We start from the raw sequence: 18,944 nt of genomic DNA, 5'->3' as shown, positions 1-18,944 counted from the left end.
ACCTTTCATTTGAATACCCACATCAATTTTTTATATATTTATATATATTATATATATGTATATATGAAAAATATATCAAAATGCATGTGGGTACTCAAATGAAAGCTCTTGATGAGTGTAACATCAGGATGAGCTTATATCTTTAAAAATGTCAATATTTAAGAAAGTACAGGCGATTTTGACAAATATCTTGTGAACTATTGACATTTTTAAAGATATAAGCTCATTTTGATGTCACACTCATCGAGACTTTTCATTTGAATACCCACATCAATTTTTCATATATTTATATATATTACATATATGTATATATGAAAAATATATCAAAAATGCATGTGCGTACTCAAATGAAAGCTTTTGATGAGTGTAACATCAAGATGAGCTTATATCTTTATAAATGTCAATATTTAAGAAAGTACAGTGCAATTTATCAAGAATCATTATTTAATAAAGCAAAGTTTTATTTATTTATTGTTCATGGCGGTCACATAGTGACTGCAAGGTTGCTAGTTTTTAAATTAAATTTTTAATTATTATGAAACTCTATAGCCAGTGAAGTTATTATAATTTTTTATAAAATTAATAGGTGCGCTGCTAAAGAATAATGGTAAAAGTATAAGGTTTCGCGACTTCGATTACATTAATCCATACTTTAAGATTTGCAAAATATTAATTTATAAGAATATTATTAAAAAAACAATTCATTAAATCAACAATTTTGTTTACGTGGTAAAAAAACAATCGAATTTTTTCATATCAGGGTAATTATTGGAAGTAATTGTCGGAAATTGACCCTTGATAACCCGAAAACTTATGACATAAATAAATAAAATAATACTTTGCCGATAACTTTCAATGAATAAATAAAACATATAATGTAATGTATTGACTGTCATATGTAACGAGAAGTTTCGAGTAACATTTCTCTCGTTACATACACGAATCTTGACTCAGTGACAATCCCTTGCGGCAGTCGGGTCTGGTAACTAAGCGATTCCAGTCGCGTTTCAGCACTAAGGTTTCTTTGTTGTCTAGGGAATGGATGACATTAAAGTACCTTAGGGTTCATTTGTTATTTTTTAAAAATATTTTATCTTTTTTAGATATGATTTTTATTTTTTTTTAATTTTAGTTAAAGTGTAAATTATTTTTTTTTGCTGTGAAGTGTTAATTTTTGTAGTTATACTTAAAAAATTTTAATAAAATAAATAATTTATTACAATAAAAATGGCTAATAACGAATCTAGTGTATCAAAATCACAAGGTGCGACACTTTCTTGGCGTGATTTATCTGTTTACGCTATGGATCGAAGTAATATCATTTGCAAACAGCTTGTGAATAATGGTAAAGTAATTTTTAATATTTTTCATTGTAAAATTATTGAAATTTTTTATTTTATTTTCAATTTTTATTAGTTCGAGGGATTGTTAAGCCCGGAGATCTAACAGCAATTTTAGGAGGAAGGTAATCAAATTTTTAAATAAATAAATTAATTATTTGATTAATTAATTAATTAATTAATTAATTAATTAATTAATTAATTGATTAATTAATAATTCAAATGCAATTAAACTTATATTAAAGCGGAGCAGGAAAAAGTTCTCTTATGACAGCTTTAGCTTATCGTACAGCTCGTAAGTATTGCGTATGAGCGGATAAAGATAAAATAAAATAATAATGAAATATGTTATTATATTCAAATATATTTTTCTGATGATCAATAGCTGGTATTATTGTACACGGGGACATTAGGGTCAATGGACAGAGAGTAGATCCTTCTTATATGAGACACCACACGGGTTTCATGCATCAAGAAGATATATTTATCGGTACTATGACTGTACTGGAACATTTGTGGTTTATGGTAATTGATTTTTTTTTAACTTTCTTATTAATTATTAAACAGATAAGTAGTTTTTTTTAGCCAAAATAATTAATCCAATGTGTAGACATTTAATTTTTTTATTAATTTTTCAACCACGTTTCTTTCCCCAGTTCCCAAAAATTGTCTTTAATGTCAAATTTAGCTTGAATTAAGTAAATAATATTGAAGAATTTCATCTTCTTGATTTGAGGGCTTACATTTTTTTCACTCTCGCCCTCTATTGGTCAAATGAAAGTATCTCTGTCATACTTATACATTAAATAAATAGTATATTACACACCTAGGGAAGTAAAGTAAGAAATGTCTCAGATCACATGTAATTGTCGGCCGAGGCGAAGCCGAGGTTGACAAACATGTGATCTGAGGCTTTCTTATTTACTTCCCGTGGAGTGTATACTATTTTTTTGCTCGACGAAGGTAGAAAGCGGCACTTTCGTTTAGCGCAGCAGGCTGAAAGTTGACGCTTTCTGCCCGTCGAGCAAAAAAATTTAAAACGCATTTTATGCATAAATAAATGAAAATTTTCCAAAAAAACGCTTCGCTCTTCTATAGATAATTTAATTATCTATCGAAGAGCGAAGCGTTTTTTTTCAAAATTTTATCTTATTAATGAGCAAAGCATGTTTGAAAATTAACTATCAATCATTTTTTTTTAAACTAAGAAATTTTCTTGGTCTAAATAAATTTTACTTGATTCAAGAATTTTTGTTTTTATCCAAGACAATAAAACTTTTCAAAATTATTTTTTTGGCTTAAGAATTTTTTTCTTGATTCAAATTAATTTTTTTTCTGTGTATGAATTATTGTATTTTTACCTAAGAATGGTATGAGATCTCATACCGAAATGTCGAGGTTGAAAAATTAATAAGAAATTGAATGTCTACACATTGAATCGGGTACTTTGGATAAAAAAAAACTATTTATCTGTTTAATAATTAAAAACATCGATCTTCAATTTATATTATATAAATTATTGATAATAATTTTTAATTAAAAAAAATGATTGAATATTTATATTTATATTTGATTAGGCGCAAATGAAACTGGATAGAAGAATATCAAAGTTTGAAATCCACGAACGGATAAATGCATTACTTCGCGAAGTTGGCTTGCACGATAGGCGAAACGTGAGAATCGGTGCAGGTGGTGACGATAAAGTTTTATCTGGAGGAGAGAAAAAGAGACTGGCGTTTGCAACAGAAGTATTAAACAATATTATATCCCTCGAATAAAAAAATCAATTATAAAAAAATTTTTTTTATGAGAAAATATTTGTTAAAGCTTCTAACGGATCCTAAAATACTTTTCCTGGACGAGCCGACAACCGGCCAGGACTCAAATTCAGCGAGCTCATTAATTTCAAGACTAACGACGTTCGCCCATCGCGGTCGAACGGTCTTATGCACAATTCATCAGCCAAGCTCGTCTATTTTTGATGAATTTGATCGGATTATTTTAGTTGCTGACGGGAGAATCGCTTTTGCTGGTACTAAAGCCGCAGCCATTGATTTTTTCTCCAAGTAATTATTTTTTATAATAAACAAATAAAATTATAATGGATGTACTGAATTTTATTTTGTTTTTTATAGACAAGGCTATGAATGCCCCAGCAATTACAATCCAGCGGATTTTTTAGTAGCGACTTTAGCTATCACTCCGCGAGAAGAAGAAACAAGTCGGCGGACAGCTCAACGAATTTGCGATGCTTTTTTAACTAGTGACGCTTGTCAAGAAATAGATGTTGCCCTACAGCTTGAAAATCATATTTCAAATACATACAATGTAATATAATTATTGATTATTGATTATTTAATCAAGAAAATTCTTAACAATAATTTTATAATTTTGTTTTAGTGGAGTATGAGCGCTTACGAACCCGAATTGTAGGTATCAAAAAATTTAAGTACTATTTTTTATTCCCAGCAATAAAAATGATAAAATTTTTCAGTAAACAACCTTACTGGTGGTCGAGATTATTTTGGCTAACTCACCGAGGGTTCAACCAAGTAATAAGGGACCCATCTGTTCAATTAATAAGAATAGTTCAGAAATTGGTAGGTCTAAATAAAAGTTGACGTTCTAATTAGCAAATTGTCTAACTCCATTTTTGAGAATCTTCCATTTGTACGAAAATACAATTGGTTCAAAATTTATTATCACTTTAAAAAAACCATTTAATATTTAATGGAGGTATAATATTTTGGTTAGGATCATTCAAATAATTTATAATTAGACTATTACTACATCAAAATGTTAAAAAATTACCCTCTAAAAAATAAGGAGTTAGACCAATTGCTAATTAGACCGTCGAAGTGACTAGTTAACCCTGATTCAAAAAGATGATTTGAAATGATTACTTTCATGTTAATTGTATATCTATATAGTATTCAAATCAGATGCTTTTAAATCATTTCAAATTAGATTTCTTAATCAGGGAAAAATAAATAAATATATTAGCGGTTAACGCATTTATAGATTGTTGTTATGCTCTCCAGTGTGTCGCCGTGATGGCAGGACTGTGTTTCATTGGTGCAATAAATTTAGATCAACTTGGTATTCAGGCGGTTCAAGGAGTACTTTTCATTCTTGTTACTGAAAATGCATTTTTTCCAATGTACGCGACACTATCATTATTCCCTCAGGAATTTCCGCTTTTTATACGCGAACACAGAGCCGGAATGTATCCCACTCATCTTTACTACATTTCTCGGATGGTATCACTGGTACATGTTACATTTAATTAATTTATTTTATAATTAAAGCTTCAATTGAAGCACAGTAAAAAATATTGTGTAAAATCAAGACAATTTATGTGTTAAATTCGGTTCACACAAAATTAGTGTTAAAGTTCAACAGACTTTGTGTTACTTTAACACAATCTTTGTGTTAAAATAACACTAATTTTATGCACTGATAGAAGGATTTATTTGTATTAAAAAATATTTGTTAATAGTTAACAAATCATTTATTAGAGACCCCTTCTTAGTATTAAACAAATATTTATTAGTATTTAAAATAATTTTTTTGTATTTAACAAATCTGATATTCATTTATTAAATATTGATGAATCTTTTTAAATACTAAGAAATATTTGTTAAGGACTAAAAAGTGGTCTCTAATAAATGATTTGTTAAATATTAACACAATATTTTTTACTGTGAATGTTTAAATTGTGGAATATTCATTTTAATTTAACAATTTGGCAGGTACCAGGATTAATTATAGAACCAGTACTATTTACCATGATTGTTTATTGGCTCGTTGGTTTACGAAGTTCTATAGAGGCGTTTGGGTTGACATTACTTGTCACTATTTGTACAATGAACGTTTCTACAGCATGCGGTACCTTTTTAATAAATTAAACTATAGAATAATCCCTTTAAATATATTTATAATTAAATGTAATAAAAATTGTTTTATTGTTCCAGGATGCTTTTTTTCAGCTGCCTTTGAGATTGTCCCATTAGCAATGGCATATTTGGTACCTTTTGATTACATTCTTATGATAACAATGGGACCTTTTGCAAAACTCAGGTATTTTTTCATTAAATTATATTAAATATATCAAAATTAATTCTAAACTTACCGTTTTAGCTCACTGCCGATTTTTATAAGATGGGTCCGATACATTTCATGGCTTCTTCACTCGACAGAAGCTCTGACAATCGTTCAATGGAAAGATGTCTCCAATATCTGTAAATTTTATTCCAATAATTAAAATAAATGAATTTGCTAGTGTAGGTATTATTATTAAATGTAATTTAAATTGCAGCGTGTGCATTTGAAAGATCTGGACTACCGTGCATTCAAAATGGAACTCAAGTTATGGACATCTATGATTTTAATGAAGGAAATTATTGGACTGATATTCTTTCTATGTTTATTATCTTTACTTGTTTTCATCTTTTAGGATATTATTGTCTTTGGCGAAGATCTCGACTAAAGTAAATTTTTATGTTTTAATTATTAATGAATTGAAAAATTTGTAAATTGGTCATCTGTCATTTTATATCTGATAGTCAATAAAAAAATTAACTAATTTAATAATAAACAATTTACAATTAATTGGCTGAAAATTGAGATTTTTATGAGTTTTCGAACAAAATTCTATTTTTTATTGTAATATAATGAAATACTTACCAATAATTTTGTTATTATTTAAAAAAAAAAAATAAACGTCCGAATATTTGATGGACTTCAATTTAATATCTTGAAATTTTTAATAATTATTAAAAACTTTTCAATAAATTAAAATGTCCGGCATTTTATTTCACTGAAATTAGCAGACACTTTTTAATAATTTTTTTAATTTGTCTTGAAAAAAAAAAACTACTTTTAGAAAATTATTATTAAAAAATTGTATTTACAATTTTTTTGAGCTTTTAAAGAATGATACTAAAATTAGCCGACGTTCAACAATTTTTTATTTTTTTTTTTTCAACTATTAAATTACAAGTAAAAAAATACTTAGAAAAAATTGCACGTACAATTTTTCAAAATTTTTATATATGGAATTTTTATAATACTGAAGTTAGCCGTCAGCTGTCAATTTAAAAAATTTTTATAGTAAATTAATTACAATAAAAAAATGCCTCTAAAAATTTTCACTTGTAATTTTTATTAATTTTCACATGTGAAATTTTATAATTACATTTTTTTTTATAATAATTCAATTGCCATAAAATTCTAAGAATGTTTTTTATGTCTGTCAACTTCATGAAAATTAATGTAGCATACATTTAATAATTTTAAGAATCTTATAACGAATAAATTATGGCAAAAAAAATTAGAATAAAAAATTGACATGAAGAAATTAAAAAAAATTAAAAATACAATTTTTTGGAACAAATTTTTTTGTCAAATAAAATTAAAAAATTGTAAAGTGACAGCTAACTTTAATGTCAAGTCAACTTCAGTGATGAAAATTAAGTTAGCCGACATCTAAAATTTTTTAGAATTTTTTTTATTAAAAAAATCATTACAAAAAAATTCAATTTTAAAAAACTTTAAAAACTACAAGTGCAATTTTTAAAAAATATTACTTAATTCTAATTTAATAATTAAAAAATAACTCAATAAATTAACAATGTCGGCTAACTTTACTGTTATATACTTCAGTGTCATGAATTTTTTCTCAATAAAAAAAATTAAGATGTCGGCAAATTTAATTTTCATTTTTAAAGATTGAATTTTTGAAAGAAATTTTTTTCGCTATAATTTATTCGCTCAAAAAATTCTAAAAACTATCATGATTTTAAATTTAGCTGTCATATCACATTTTTATAATTTTTTTTATCAAAACAATTTGCTCTAAAAAATTATTTAAAAAAAAATTGCATTTTTTATTTATTAAAATTTCTACAAGTCCATTTATTTAATAATTTTTTTTGCCATAATTTATTTATTAAAGAAAATTGTTAAGCTAAATTTAATGGCATAAAACTATTATATTTTTCTCAATTTCAGAATTATGATACTTAAAATTTCCTGACGTGAAATTTCGAACGTTAAAAATGAAAATTAAGTCAGCCGACATTTAAAAATTTTTATAATTTTTTTTATCAAAGAATTATTTTGAAAAAATTTTTTTCATTTGTTAAAAACTTCAAAAATTATAAGAGCAATTTTTTAAAAATAGTTCTCAGTTATAATTTAATAAATTAAGCAAAATAAAAAAATAAAAAATTTCGGCTAACTTTAATGACATCGTTAAAAAATAAATCCTAATATAAAATTGAGATGAAATGTATGTGGCATCAAACTATTCGTAACGTGATTGGTCGAATATATCATAAGCATGAAAATATATGCAAACGCTACAGTCAGGCGCGCGCTTGCGCGCGCAAATTCAAATTCTAGTCCTAATATAAAATTGAGATGAAATGTATGTGGCATCAAACTATTCGTAACGTGATTGGTCGAATATTCTAGTCCTAATATAAAATTGAGATGAAATGTATGTGGCATCAAACTATTCGTAACGTGATTGGTCGAATATATCATAAGCATGAAAATATATGCAAATGCTACAGTCAGGCGCGCGCTTGCGCGCGCAAATTCAAATTCTAGTAAAGAGAAAAAATAAATAAAACACAACCTCAACTTCGATAATATACCGATAGAATAAATAGTTAAAAAAAACCCGCACAGATGGCGCGTCAGTACAGAGAAAACCCGTTGGCGTCTAGTTTGAAAAATATTTTAGTATGGGAAAAGGAAGCGGCCATGTTACCATAAGACAAGTGATCACGGAGTCGGTTGTTGCCGCTGCTCGCGGGGGCAGCAGTGGAGATAAAAAAGGAAACAAACGAGTAAGCGTGTGCGTGTAATGTGTGCGTCTTCGTAGGCCCGTAGCCGTAGCTCGTACCTCGTCTCGTAGTCGTTGTCTCGGAGTGAGCGGGAGAGAGGATTATTCTCGTTCTCGTGCTCGTTGTTCTCTCGTGTGTGCTCTGCGTTTCCCCAGATACTCGCTGGCTTATGCTTATAGTTCGTAGTCCGTAGTGACGATTAATAATCGCTCCAGTACAGACGTGTCCGCGTTGTTTTGTTGCTCTGTGTTTATTTTTAAGACCGTGATACATACAATATATACATATTATATATTATATATTGTACCTGCATAATAACCGTGTTTGTTTTGTTCCTTTCAATAATTAAACAACAATGCTTTTAAATAGTTTATAATGCGTACCGACGCGACGCCTGTGTACTTTACTCGTGCTGTTAATTCCGGTAACCGCGAGTGCCCAGTGCAGAAAATAATGACGGCAATCGTCATCCTGATGTGTGCCCCTGAATCCTCGTAGATTCACAGTAGAGGAGCTACTACGCTCTCGAGTTTGGAGTACAATCAATTGTGAATATCTTTATTATTATTACTCCGTTTATTTGTAAGAGGTAAGTCATTTTTCTTAAAATAAATAATCAAAATTATGTTAGCTGACATGTAAAAAATTTTATGATTTTTTTATATTAAAGAATTATTAGAAAAAAAAGTAAAAAAAAATTTTTTTTTTTAATATTTATGATTTAATAAATTAAGCAAAATAAAAAAATCAAAAATGTCGGCTAACTTTATTATTATAAAATTAAGTTAGCCGACATTTAAAAATTTTTAGAATTTTTTTTTATTCAAAAAATTATTACAAAAAAATTTTTTAAAAAATTTCACTTGTAAAAAATATTCAAAAACTGTAAGTGAAATTTTTTTGTTTTAATTTAATTATTAAATAAAAATCAAACAATTGAAAACGTCGGCTAACTTTAGTATTACAAAAAAATAATATTTTTTTTTTGTTTATTAATTTTATTTTCAGAAAACAAAATATTTAAAATATTCATTTATTGGCTTTATTTATTTTGTTGGGTTTTACTTAGCCGGCATGGTGTGACTCTAAAAAAAAAAAATAGTTCTCGCAAGCATTTCCAGGTCGATAAGAACTATATAATTTACGAATAAAATTGCAAACGTATATGATAACATGAAAAAAAAGTTAGCTGATATTTAAAAATTTTTATGATTTTTTTTATTCAAAAAAATTAAAAAGAAATTTTTTCATTTGTTAAAAACTTCAAAAATTATAAGTGCAATTTTTTAGTTATAATTTAATAAATTAAGCAAATTAAAAAAATCAAAAATTTCGGCTAACTTTATTATGATAATAATAAAACTAAAGTTAGCCGACGTTTTTAATTATTAAATTAAAACTAAAAAAATTTTTTTTTTTAATTCCACTTACAGTTTATCAAGTTTTTTACGAGTGAAATTTTTTTTTTTAATCATTTTTTCAATAAAAAAAAATTAGAAAAATTTTTAGATGCCGGCTAACTTAATTTTCATTATATAATATCAACATAAATGAGAATTAAGTTAGCCGATATTTAAAAATTTTTAGAATTTTTTTTATTGAAAAAATTGTTACAAAAAAAATTTTTAAAAAATCTCACTCGTAAAAAACATGAAAAACTACAAGTGCAATTTTTTAAAAATATTTTTTATTTCTAATTTAATAAATAAAAAAAAATTAAAAACCTCGGCTAACTTTAGTATTATTCAACAATGAAAATTAAGTTAGCCGCCATTTAAAAATTTTTAGAATTTTTTTTTATTGAAAAAAATAAAAAAAAAATTTTCACTCGTAAAAAACTTGAAAAACTACAAGTGCAATTTTAAAAAAATATTTTTCTCACCTCCGGGCGGAAAGCGTCAATTTTCCTCTCGCTGCGCTAAACGAAAATGCCGCTTTCCGCCTCCGTCGAGGAGAAAAATAGTATACACACCACGGGCAGTAAATAATAAAGCCTCAGATCACATGTTTATTGACCTCGGCTTCGCCTCGGACAACAATTACATGTGATCTGAGACATTTCTTATTTTACTGCCCTAGATGTGTAATATACTATTTTAGTTCTAATTTAATAAATAAAAAAAAAAATTAAAAATCGTCGGCTAACTTTATTATTATTCAACATAAACCAAACAATTGATTTGTCATAAAACAAGTTAACACAGTATAAAAAGTGTTATTTGTAAAACAAGGTATTGTTTTGACAGATTCTTAATAACAAGGATAAGGATAAGGATAAAGATAGCGCTTGTAAAAAACTGTAGTGTAGTAGATGGATTGGAGGTTGATAATTTTTTCGAGGTTACCTTTTTATTTTACTTGTTCGTAAACTCGAAGAAAGATTGACCGTGCTCGTGCAGAGCACAGCCTCCTATCCCGTACCGACCGCGGCTGCATCTCTTCACAATATCTTTTTTCTCTTGTTCCTTTACTTCCATTCCATCGAATTCTCTCGACGTCTTTCTATCCTATCCGTTTTGTCGAGCCTCTGTGTTCTGTATCAGAGTCTCTATTCACTCTGAGCTGAAGCTGGAGTGGACGAGTTGCAAGTTGGAGCCCCTTTTAAAGCGTACTGGAGTTTTTTTATTGAACTCGCGTGAGCCGATTCGAATGTCCATAAGGAGAGCGATCTCAAAGTGCAGACGTGAGTACATTTCAGTAAATATATACCTCCAAGTATATATCAACCATACACACTTACAATCTTGCATTTTGCCTTTGTAGTCTTCTTGAGGGTACGGGTGTTCCTCTCGACATTGCAAAATTGCCTCCACTATACTCGATTGTATTACTACTACATTGTACAACCGCTCACTGGCATAGCATCTCAGTCTCAGGCTCACAAGTCTCAGATCGACCTTGGTTCAGATCAATCCCTCTTTACTTCACTTGATTCGTCGTTACGAGCCTTCTAGATTCCCCGTAAATGTAAACTCTTCGCAAAATGCCCACTTGCTCCAAAGAGAATCCAAAGATAATCCAGACTAAACTATCCTTCAGTCGTAGTTGGTAATCCCACGCTGAAAAAAAAAAAAAAATTCTTCACTGGAGAGTAAATTTTCATATGATACTGAAATTAACAGACTTTTGGAATTTTTATTATCAATTAATTATTATAAAGAACATATTTTAAAAAATTCGCACTGATAATTTTTTGAAATTTCTACATGTGCATTTTTTTTGCTAAATTTTTTTCATTGTAATTTAATTGTTATAAAAATCTAAAAAGCAAGAGAAATTTATTTTAAAAATTATAATAATAAAGTTAGCCATAACACTAAAGTTAGCCGACGTTTTTAATTTTTTTTAATTATTAAATTAGAACTAAAAAATGTTTTTTTAAAATTGCACTTGTAGTCTTTCGAGTTTTTTATGAATGAAATTTTTTTTTTTCATTTTTGTAACAATTTTTTCAATAAAAAAAAATTCTAAAAATTTTTAGATGTCGGCTAACTTAATTCTCATAAGTTAGCCGACATTTTTTATTTTTTGATTGTGTTTAATTTATTAAATTAGAACTAAAAAATTTTTTTTTTAATTACACTTACAGTTTTTCAAATTTTTTACAAATGAAATTTAAGAAAAAAATTTTTTTCGTAATGATTTTCTCAATAAAAAAAATTCTAAAAATTTTTAAATGTCGGCTAACTTTATTGTCATTTACAAATTTCATTTTTGGAGACTCTAAAAAATTACATATGCAATTTTTTAAAAATAATTTTTCATACTTAATTTATTTTTCAAAAAAAATCAAAAAATTGTCAAGTGTCTTCTAATTTCAGCGTCACAAATTTTCTTGGTTCAAAAAAAAATTAAAAAAGATTGAAAATTTCTTTAATTAAGCCAAAGTTTTATAATCCAAAAAAAATTTTTTCTTGCTCCAAAATAACTTTTGTTTCCCTTAAAATTTTCTTAGTGCTAGAAGTTTTTTTTTCCGTGAAATATTACCAAGATAGGGCTAAGCAGTATCGCGAGACCAAAGTCTCGGTAACTAATACAACTTGCTGTAACTTTTGCACGATTCTTTGGGTTCTCTTTTCATGTCCAAGAATACTTATTATCCTTCTTGCTAAATAATGTCCAGTACTTATACTTTGTAAATCTTTTATTTATTTAGTAACTGGTAATGTAGCCGTTGATGCTCCTGGACGGTGTAGCAGAAACTCATGCAAGTAGTTGCAAGCCGTTCTTATATATTTTCAAGGACGCTTAATATAATGTTGAGATGATCTTTCGCGGGTGAGAAGCTATACAACAAACCGTGCATGTCAGGGTCTACTCGGGACCACTACAATAATGACGTTACTACACTCGTTTCGTGATCGTCACGTCAAGTCACGAGCTGGCGCCAGTATTCTCTTTAGTTAATGTCTATCTGTATGGGTCATATCATATACATATACATTTATTTACATACCATGACATTAAATGTTATTGCACGTTTAAATTTAAATTATTAAACGGAAAATATAAAATTTGAATATTATTTTATAGCACAACTCTGAACTTTTAAACGGAGGATTTATATTGAGTCATTTAATTGAGAATAAGTTCAATTGGATCTGTTATTTATTTATGCTCTGCTGATATTTATGCTCGAGTATTTGAAATTAAAATTATCGTGAAGAAAAGTTGCGTTTATTATTTAAAGTTTAGTTAAATATTATCTTTTTGGTTTGTTATTTGTTTTACAGTTGAGAAACATCCGCGGGATTATTATTTGTAAATTAAACTCAAGAGTAATTTACCCTCCGGTGAATATTAAACAGTTAATAACGTCTTCAATGTCTTATCTGTCTAGTAGTATAATATTCTTTGGTGGTGTCTAAAATCTTTCAGGCAAGAGTAGAGACGGGATTTTCGAGATCCCCAATGCAGATTAATCAAACTATGCAAATTACGGAGCACGTAATTTCATGTCTCACTTTTTTTTTATTTATTTAATATAATATAGATTGTAAATACATGTGATTAATACATGAAATATATTAATGTCCATTGAATTTTAAATTTTAAATTTTAAATTCACAATTTACTATGCAAGTGAATAATGAATATGGAGACAAAAAGAGGCTTTTATTTTTTCTTAGTTTAAAAATAAGAGAAATCGCACTTGTACTTTTTCCGTAGAAAGTGCTATCAGCTATTAAGGCTTGGTGACTTCTTTGATATACACCACAGAAATTGTCGGCAAGATGCCGGTTTGTCTGTGAAAAAAATATAAAACTTTTGATCTACAACTTGGTTGGCGCGACAAGATCTCACTCTCGTCCTCTCCTCTTATATTCCGAGCCGTACTTGGCGACCGAATCTAGAGTTATAAATTTTACTTATATTTATTTTTATTTTCTTAATTATTAATAATAGTAATAATTATTATTTATTACTTACAGAGAGTAAAATAAAAAGAAAGAGGCTGAATAATATTAAATATTAATACTGATGCGATATGTTATATTTTAATGAGTAATACAAAAGTTTAAGCTGTTATCTCAATAAAGTTACACCGATCATATATTAACGATTTATAAATAGATGATGTCATTTTTAAATACCAGCGACAATAAGTAATTTATGCTTGAGGAGAGAACGAGGCCGTCTGGTTGGTTAAAAAACACTATTGTGGATCAAAGACCCGGAAATTAATTGTCTTCTTAATTGTCTGATGATGATAGTATAAATTAGTTTTTCTCTTTTGTTTTTATTTACGTAAATAATTTTAAAAAAATGTTTAATCCATCAGATTTGATTAATAAATACACTGATAGAAGGATTTAGTAACAAAATTTTTAGGGGAAGGACGGGCAAAACGGATATGTTAATTTGAAAATGAAATAACAAATATATATTACAATCATATCCATTCTTAACTTTGGCTAATAATTTTTTGGGTAATTGAAGTTTATAATTAAAGTAAAATAAAAATAATAACAAAGAAATTCTTCTTCGAAATTAAAAAAAAAAAAAAGTCAACATTATCCGTTTTGCCCTACCAGGGCGGGCAAAATGAATACTCAGGTCGCGTAAAACGAATACTGATTGGAAAATACATTTCAATCAAAACAATCGTCGCAAAAATATCAACCGCGTCCTGAATATGAAGAAAAAAAATCAAATCTGCATCGTCCTTAACAACATTAAACTAAGTACTGTATACTTACGATTAAAAATTTTTTTTTTTTCCTAAATTTCAATATTTATAAAAAAAATTCCCACAAGTATGCAAAACCAATGCTTTATCGATAACGGTAAGTGTAGTTACATAATAGATTGATAGATTGCTGTCTAAAATGTTTCTATCGACCGACCAGCGATTTAAAACGATTATTCATTTTACCCGCCCTCTCCGTCTTGCCCGTCCGTCCCCTATTCATTTATTTGGAAGAAACAAATATTTTGTACCTATCAATATTATTTGTTACAGTTTAATAAGTGATTTCTTTATATAAACAAAGCCTTATTACATGGAAATAAATATTTATTTCCACCAAATAATATTTACTAACAGGTACTAAATATTTATTTGGTAAGTATTGTCGGTAGATGGTTATACTTTAATTCTAATGTTTATGTAATACATAACCTGTTCACTGGCTCTGATTATTTTATTCCGCTCGATTTTTGGAGATTTATTTTTAAAACACACATACTCCCAATAAGTGTCTTCTATTTATGTCTTTTCTCAATAGAGTTTAGTTTACTTTTTTCAATTTGTCTATTATTGATATGTTAAAAACTTGTTTAATTTTAAATTTTATAAATGTCTCAAACAAAAAAATATAATTTAATGAGATTCTTTTCTTTATAATACCTTATATTTTTACTTAAAATTATTTATTTTAATTATTTTGATTTATTTTAAGTTAAAAAATTAGGTTACACGCTAAAATTAGTTAAAAAATTAATTTCTTTGATATCAATAAACGATTTATTGAGTAGCAATGAATCGTTTTTTAAATACTACTGAATATTTATTTTTGAAACTAAATAGGCTTTAATAAATAATTTCGTACCTATTACTAAATATTTGGTAATGAAAGGTTTGTTACTAAATCACTTAGTATTTGTTACTAAATCTTATTAAATAGAACTAAATCCTTCTATCAGTGTAAAAATATTTAAAATTAAAGAAAAAATCTTTAAAATTGACATTAAGACGTCGAGTGGATGATGTTTAAAAAAAAAATAACCGAGAGTTGTTATTATCGCTTTGGCGTGACAAGCACATTCTACACACTTATCTATTATAATATACCGTACGAATAAATAGTGTCGAACGGTTCAGTACAGTAATTATTGTAAAAATAAAAAATAAAATAGTTGGTAGTAAAAAATAGTACAGAGCGGCATTTAAATATTTATTCAATTAAATAAAATTAATAACAGTAAAAATATTTATCCGGTGAAATGATTATTGGATAGAATAAAATGTGATGTGCTGTGAGTATGGGCTCTGTTTGCATATCATTATCTCTTAACTCTGTTTGCTGTGCTGGTATCTGAGCAATATCACACATTTGATCGACATGAGACATGTTTCATCAGTTATTTACGTGTATACACACAATAATGTGAGCATATAGCCTAGACCTACCTCGTTCTAGTGTCCCTGAGATAGATTGTTAGACTAGACGTTTAGACGACGAGAAATCCAGCTAGACCTGTATATGTACACCAAAGGATTTAATACCTCTGTTAAACTTAAACTCCACTATATCTCCATTGCTCGCTCAGCTTGCCTGGTATGTACCGTAAATAAGATTAAAAAAACAAAAATAAAAATTACCGGTTGTCATCGTGAATCCAGTCTTAGCCGAGTTAGAGTATAATGTGTATTACCTGGTATTTACTCACATTACCAGCATAGAAAATGTACTTGAAAACATCTGTCATGAAAGTCATGTCATACTTTACGAGGATTTTTTGCATTAACAAATAATAATAAATATTTACGGCCTTGTCTATTTAACCGCTTTAACATTTCAATTAATTAATAGCCGTTAATTAAAAATTTTTATTATTTCCAACAGACTTCTGTGTTGTATTATTATATTAACTAGCAATCTTGCAGTCACTATGTGACTGCCGTGACTTGTGGACTATAAATAAATAAAATTTTGCTTTATTAAATAATGAATTTTGTTAAATTGCACTGTACTTTTTTAATTATTGACATTTTTAAAGATATAAGCTCATTTTAGGCTTACACTCATCAAGAGCTTTCATTTGAGTACCCACATGCATTTTGATATATTTTTCATATATTCATATATATATAATATATACAAAATATATGAAAAATTGATGTGGGTACTCAAATGAAAGGTCTCGATGAGTGTAACATCGGGATGAGCTTATATCTTTAAAAATGTCAGCAGTTCACTAGATACAAGGTCATTTCTTAATTATTGACGTTTTCAAAGATATAAGCTCATCCTGATGTTACATTCATCAAGAGCTTTCATTTGAGTACCCACATCAATTTTTCATATATTCTATATATTTATATATATGTATATATGAAAAATATATCAAAAATTCATGTGTGTACTCAAAGGAAAGGTCTCGATGAGTGTTATGTCGGGGTAAGCTTATATTTTTAAAAATGTTAATAGTTCATAACATACAAGGTCATTCCTTAATTATTGATATTTTTGTTGATATAAGCTCATCCCGATGTTACACTCATCAAGAGCTTTCATTTGAGTACCCACATGCATTTTTGATATATTTTTCATATATACATATTCACATACATATATATATTCACATATATAAATATATGAAAAATTGATGTGGGTATTTAAATGAAAGGTCTTGATGAGTGTAACATCGGGATGAGCTTATATCTTTAAAAATGTCAATAGTTTACGAGATATAAGGTCATTTCTTAATTATGTATCTAGTGACAGAGTATTTTCGAATGCAGCCTAAATACTTATCATCATAAATTGACTATTGGTGAGAATGATATGAAACTATAAAAAGGCACAATTCCAGGTCAAGACTTTTCCAACGATACCAAATTCAACCATATAAACCCATTTTATCATATAATAAATACACCGGCCACAAAATTTTGCTTATTCTCTAAATAATATATATTGTCGTCATTAATAATTAAACAATATTTTTTCTTCGATCGTTATCAGTTATCGTGAAAATTTTATTGTTTTTCTTTTCATTACAAGTTTATTTATTTTTTTTATCGAAAGATTTTTACATTTAAACTACACGGCTGGAAAATAAACTTACGGGCGCTACTGAGTTACCCAGATTGATCTCGATCACTTAACGATATTGAGAGCACATCCGGAAGCAAGTTTGAGCAATACAACAACTATACAGAGCGGATTGATAGTCATGGTATTATAGAGTGGATGGAGTGCATACACGTGTGCTGCGTAGTATGTAGAATGTAGAGTGGAATAAAATAAAAGTAAAGCGAATTAAATAGAATAAGAAGCATTGGATGGTGCAGTTGGGCGTGACGTCTTTCTGTGAGTGAACGATAGGCATATCAACTATCGGACACGACCAGACCGTCGATCGTTTATTGCTTTTTAAAGATAAGATAATACCTTCTCGTTCTTTCTCTCTCAGTCTTACATCTTATTCCTGCTGCTGGACGTGCTCCGGGTGAGGTCATAAAGCTTATAATGACTACACACAACTCAACTCGCGTCTTTGTTTTATTTTTCTTCATCTTCTTTTATTGTTTATTATTTTTATTTCATTTCGCAGCAGAAAGAGTCATTGTCGTCACGGGCTATAACTTTCACCAGATATAAGATGAGAATATCATCATCATTTAATAATAAAATTTAAAAAATATCAAATGATCCACATTCAATTTCCGCTACATGATCCTATCATTTATTTTCTTGTTACCGATAGATCTTTTAATCAATTTTTATTTTATTTTTCTCCAGTAAAAGTAAGACGTGGCTTCGATTTCTGATGAGTGCTCTATTTTTTAGAAGATTTCATATAAATCTATTAGTAGATTTCATAAAAATCTAACTATTGCAGCCGTCCTTACGGCGGAACTTTTAAAAAATTTAGCCATTTTCCAACTCAGTTTTTTAAGCTGATTCAAAAAATAATTATAGTTCAAAAGTTTATTTATGTATGTACTAATGTATATATTTATTCACTTATAAAAAAAACTAACTTGACTCAAGAGCCAAAATCTTGAACCAAGAATACCATTTTGAAGAAAATTATTTTCTTGATTCAATAGAATAAATTCTTGAGAAAAGAAAAATTTACTTAAATCAAGAATAATTTATTGACTTGAGAATTTATTCTCTTGACTCAAAAAAATTATTCTCTTCAAAATGATATTCTTGGTTCAAAATTTGGGCTTTTGAGTCAAGTTAGTTTTTTTTATCAGTGTTAGGGGGTTCCAAAATTCAATTTCTGTGGATGACCTTTTAAAATTGAAATTTTAAGTTCTGCTTTTAACAGGAGTTGTGTTTGAGCATTTTCTGAGATATATTGGGGTAAGACGATTTATTTAATTTTCATAGAATTTTTTAACAAGAGCTCAGTTTGGGTGTTTTCGCTGAAATTTCAAAATTTGGCCTGAAATGCCCAACTAAAATTCCTGTTAAAAATTCCGTAAAAATCAAATAAATCTTCTCACCCTAAAATATTTTAGGAAATGCCCAAACTCAGCTCTTGTTAAAATCAGAACTCGAAATTCCAA

General features: G+C 28.0%; 2 protein-coding genes and 2 long non-coding RNA genes across 13 annotated transcripts in view; 2 read left to right on the top strand and 2 right to left on the bottom strand.

The window, feature by feature from the left end:
* The first annotated feature begins 538 nt into the window (after window positions 1–538).
* LOC123259790 (protein scarlet) lies at window positions 539–5,951 on the top strand. Its single transcript, XM_044720490.1, has 14 exons — window positions 539–1,345; window positions 1,417–1,465; window positions 1,586–1,635; window positions 1,726–1,865; window positions 2,918–3,088; window positions 3,168–3,406; window positions 3,476–3,668; window positions 3,741–3,769; window positions 3,835–3,940; window positions 4,382–4,609; window positions 5,093–5,228; window positions 5,315–5,420; window positions 5,481–5,581; window positions 5,659–5,951. The coding sequence occupies exons 1-14, from the start codon at window positions 1,228–1,230 to the stop codon at window positions 5,832–5,834; spliced, it is 1,842 nt and encodes a 613-aa protein (XP_044576425.1). The 5' UTR covers window positions 539–1,227; the 3' UTR covers window positions 5,835–5,951.
* Window positions 5,952–8,178: 2,227 nt separating this feature from the next.
* The window catches only part of LOC123259705, a 185,429-nt gene continuing 174,663 nt past the window's right edge, over window positions 8,179–18,944 (top strand). For 3 of the 10 annotated variants that reach the window (XM_044720382.1, XM_044720406.1, XM_044720388.1), the window contains exon 1: window positions 8,186–8,783. The gene's annotated coding sequence lies outside the window, so the exon portion shown is untranslated. Of the gene's footprint in view, window positions 8,784–18,944 lie in introns of all 10 variants that reach the window. The other 7 variants (XM_044720374.1, XM_044720359.1, XM_044720421.1 and 4 more) reach the window with 5 other exon arrangements.
* LOC123259884 lies at window positions 13,320–13,787 on the bottom strand. Its single transcript, XR_006508337.1, has 2 exons — window positions 13,625–13,787; window positions 13,320–13,544 (listed from the first exon to the last, which is right to left on the bottom strand). It is a non-coding gene; the product is annotated as an uncharacterized LOC123259884 (long non-coding RNA).
* Window positions 15,434–16,181, bottom strand: LOC123259891. Its single transcript, XR_006508338.1, has 2 exons — window positions 15,828–16,181; window positions 15,434–15,732 (listed from the first exon to the last, which is right to left on the bottom strand). It is a non-coding gene; the product is annotated as an uncharacterized LOC123259891 (long non-coding RNA).

The sequence above is a fragment of the Cotesia glomerata genome, linkage group LG1, assembly GCF_020080835.1.
Source record: "Cotesia glomerata isolate CgM1 linkage group LG1, MPM_Cglom_v2.3, whole genome shotgun sequence".
Taxonomy (NCBI): Eukaryota; Metazoa; Arthropoda; class Insecta; order Hymenoptera; family Braconidae; genus Cotesia; species Cotesia glomerata.
The sequence above is the reverse complement of the archived record's forward strand: the minus strand, read 5'-3'. Positions and strand labels throughout refer to the sequence as shown.

Excerpts from the sequence above, each read along its gene's own strand:
- LOC123259790 (XM_044720490.1), top strand. The coding sequence starts at position 1,228 with ATGGCTAATAACGAATCTAGTGTATCAAAATCACAAGGTGCGACACTT. Across the intron at positions 3,770-3,834 it reads AGCGCTTACGAACCCGAATT|TAAACAACCTTACTGGTGGT; the intron begins GTAGGTATCAAA and ends AAAATTTTTCAG. Across the intron at positions 5,229-5,314 it reads GAACGTTTCTACAGCATGCG|GATGCTTTTTTTCAGCTGCC; the intron begins GTACCTTTTTAA and ends TTATTGTTCCAG.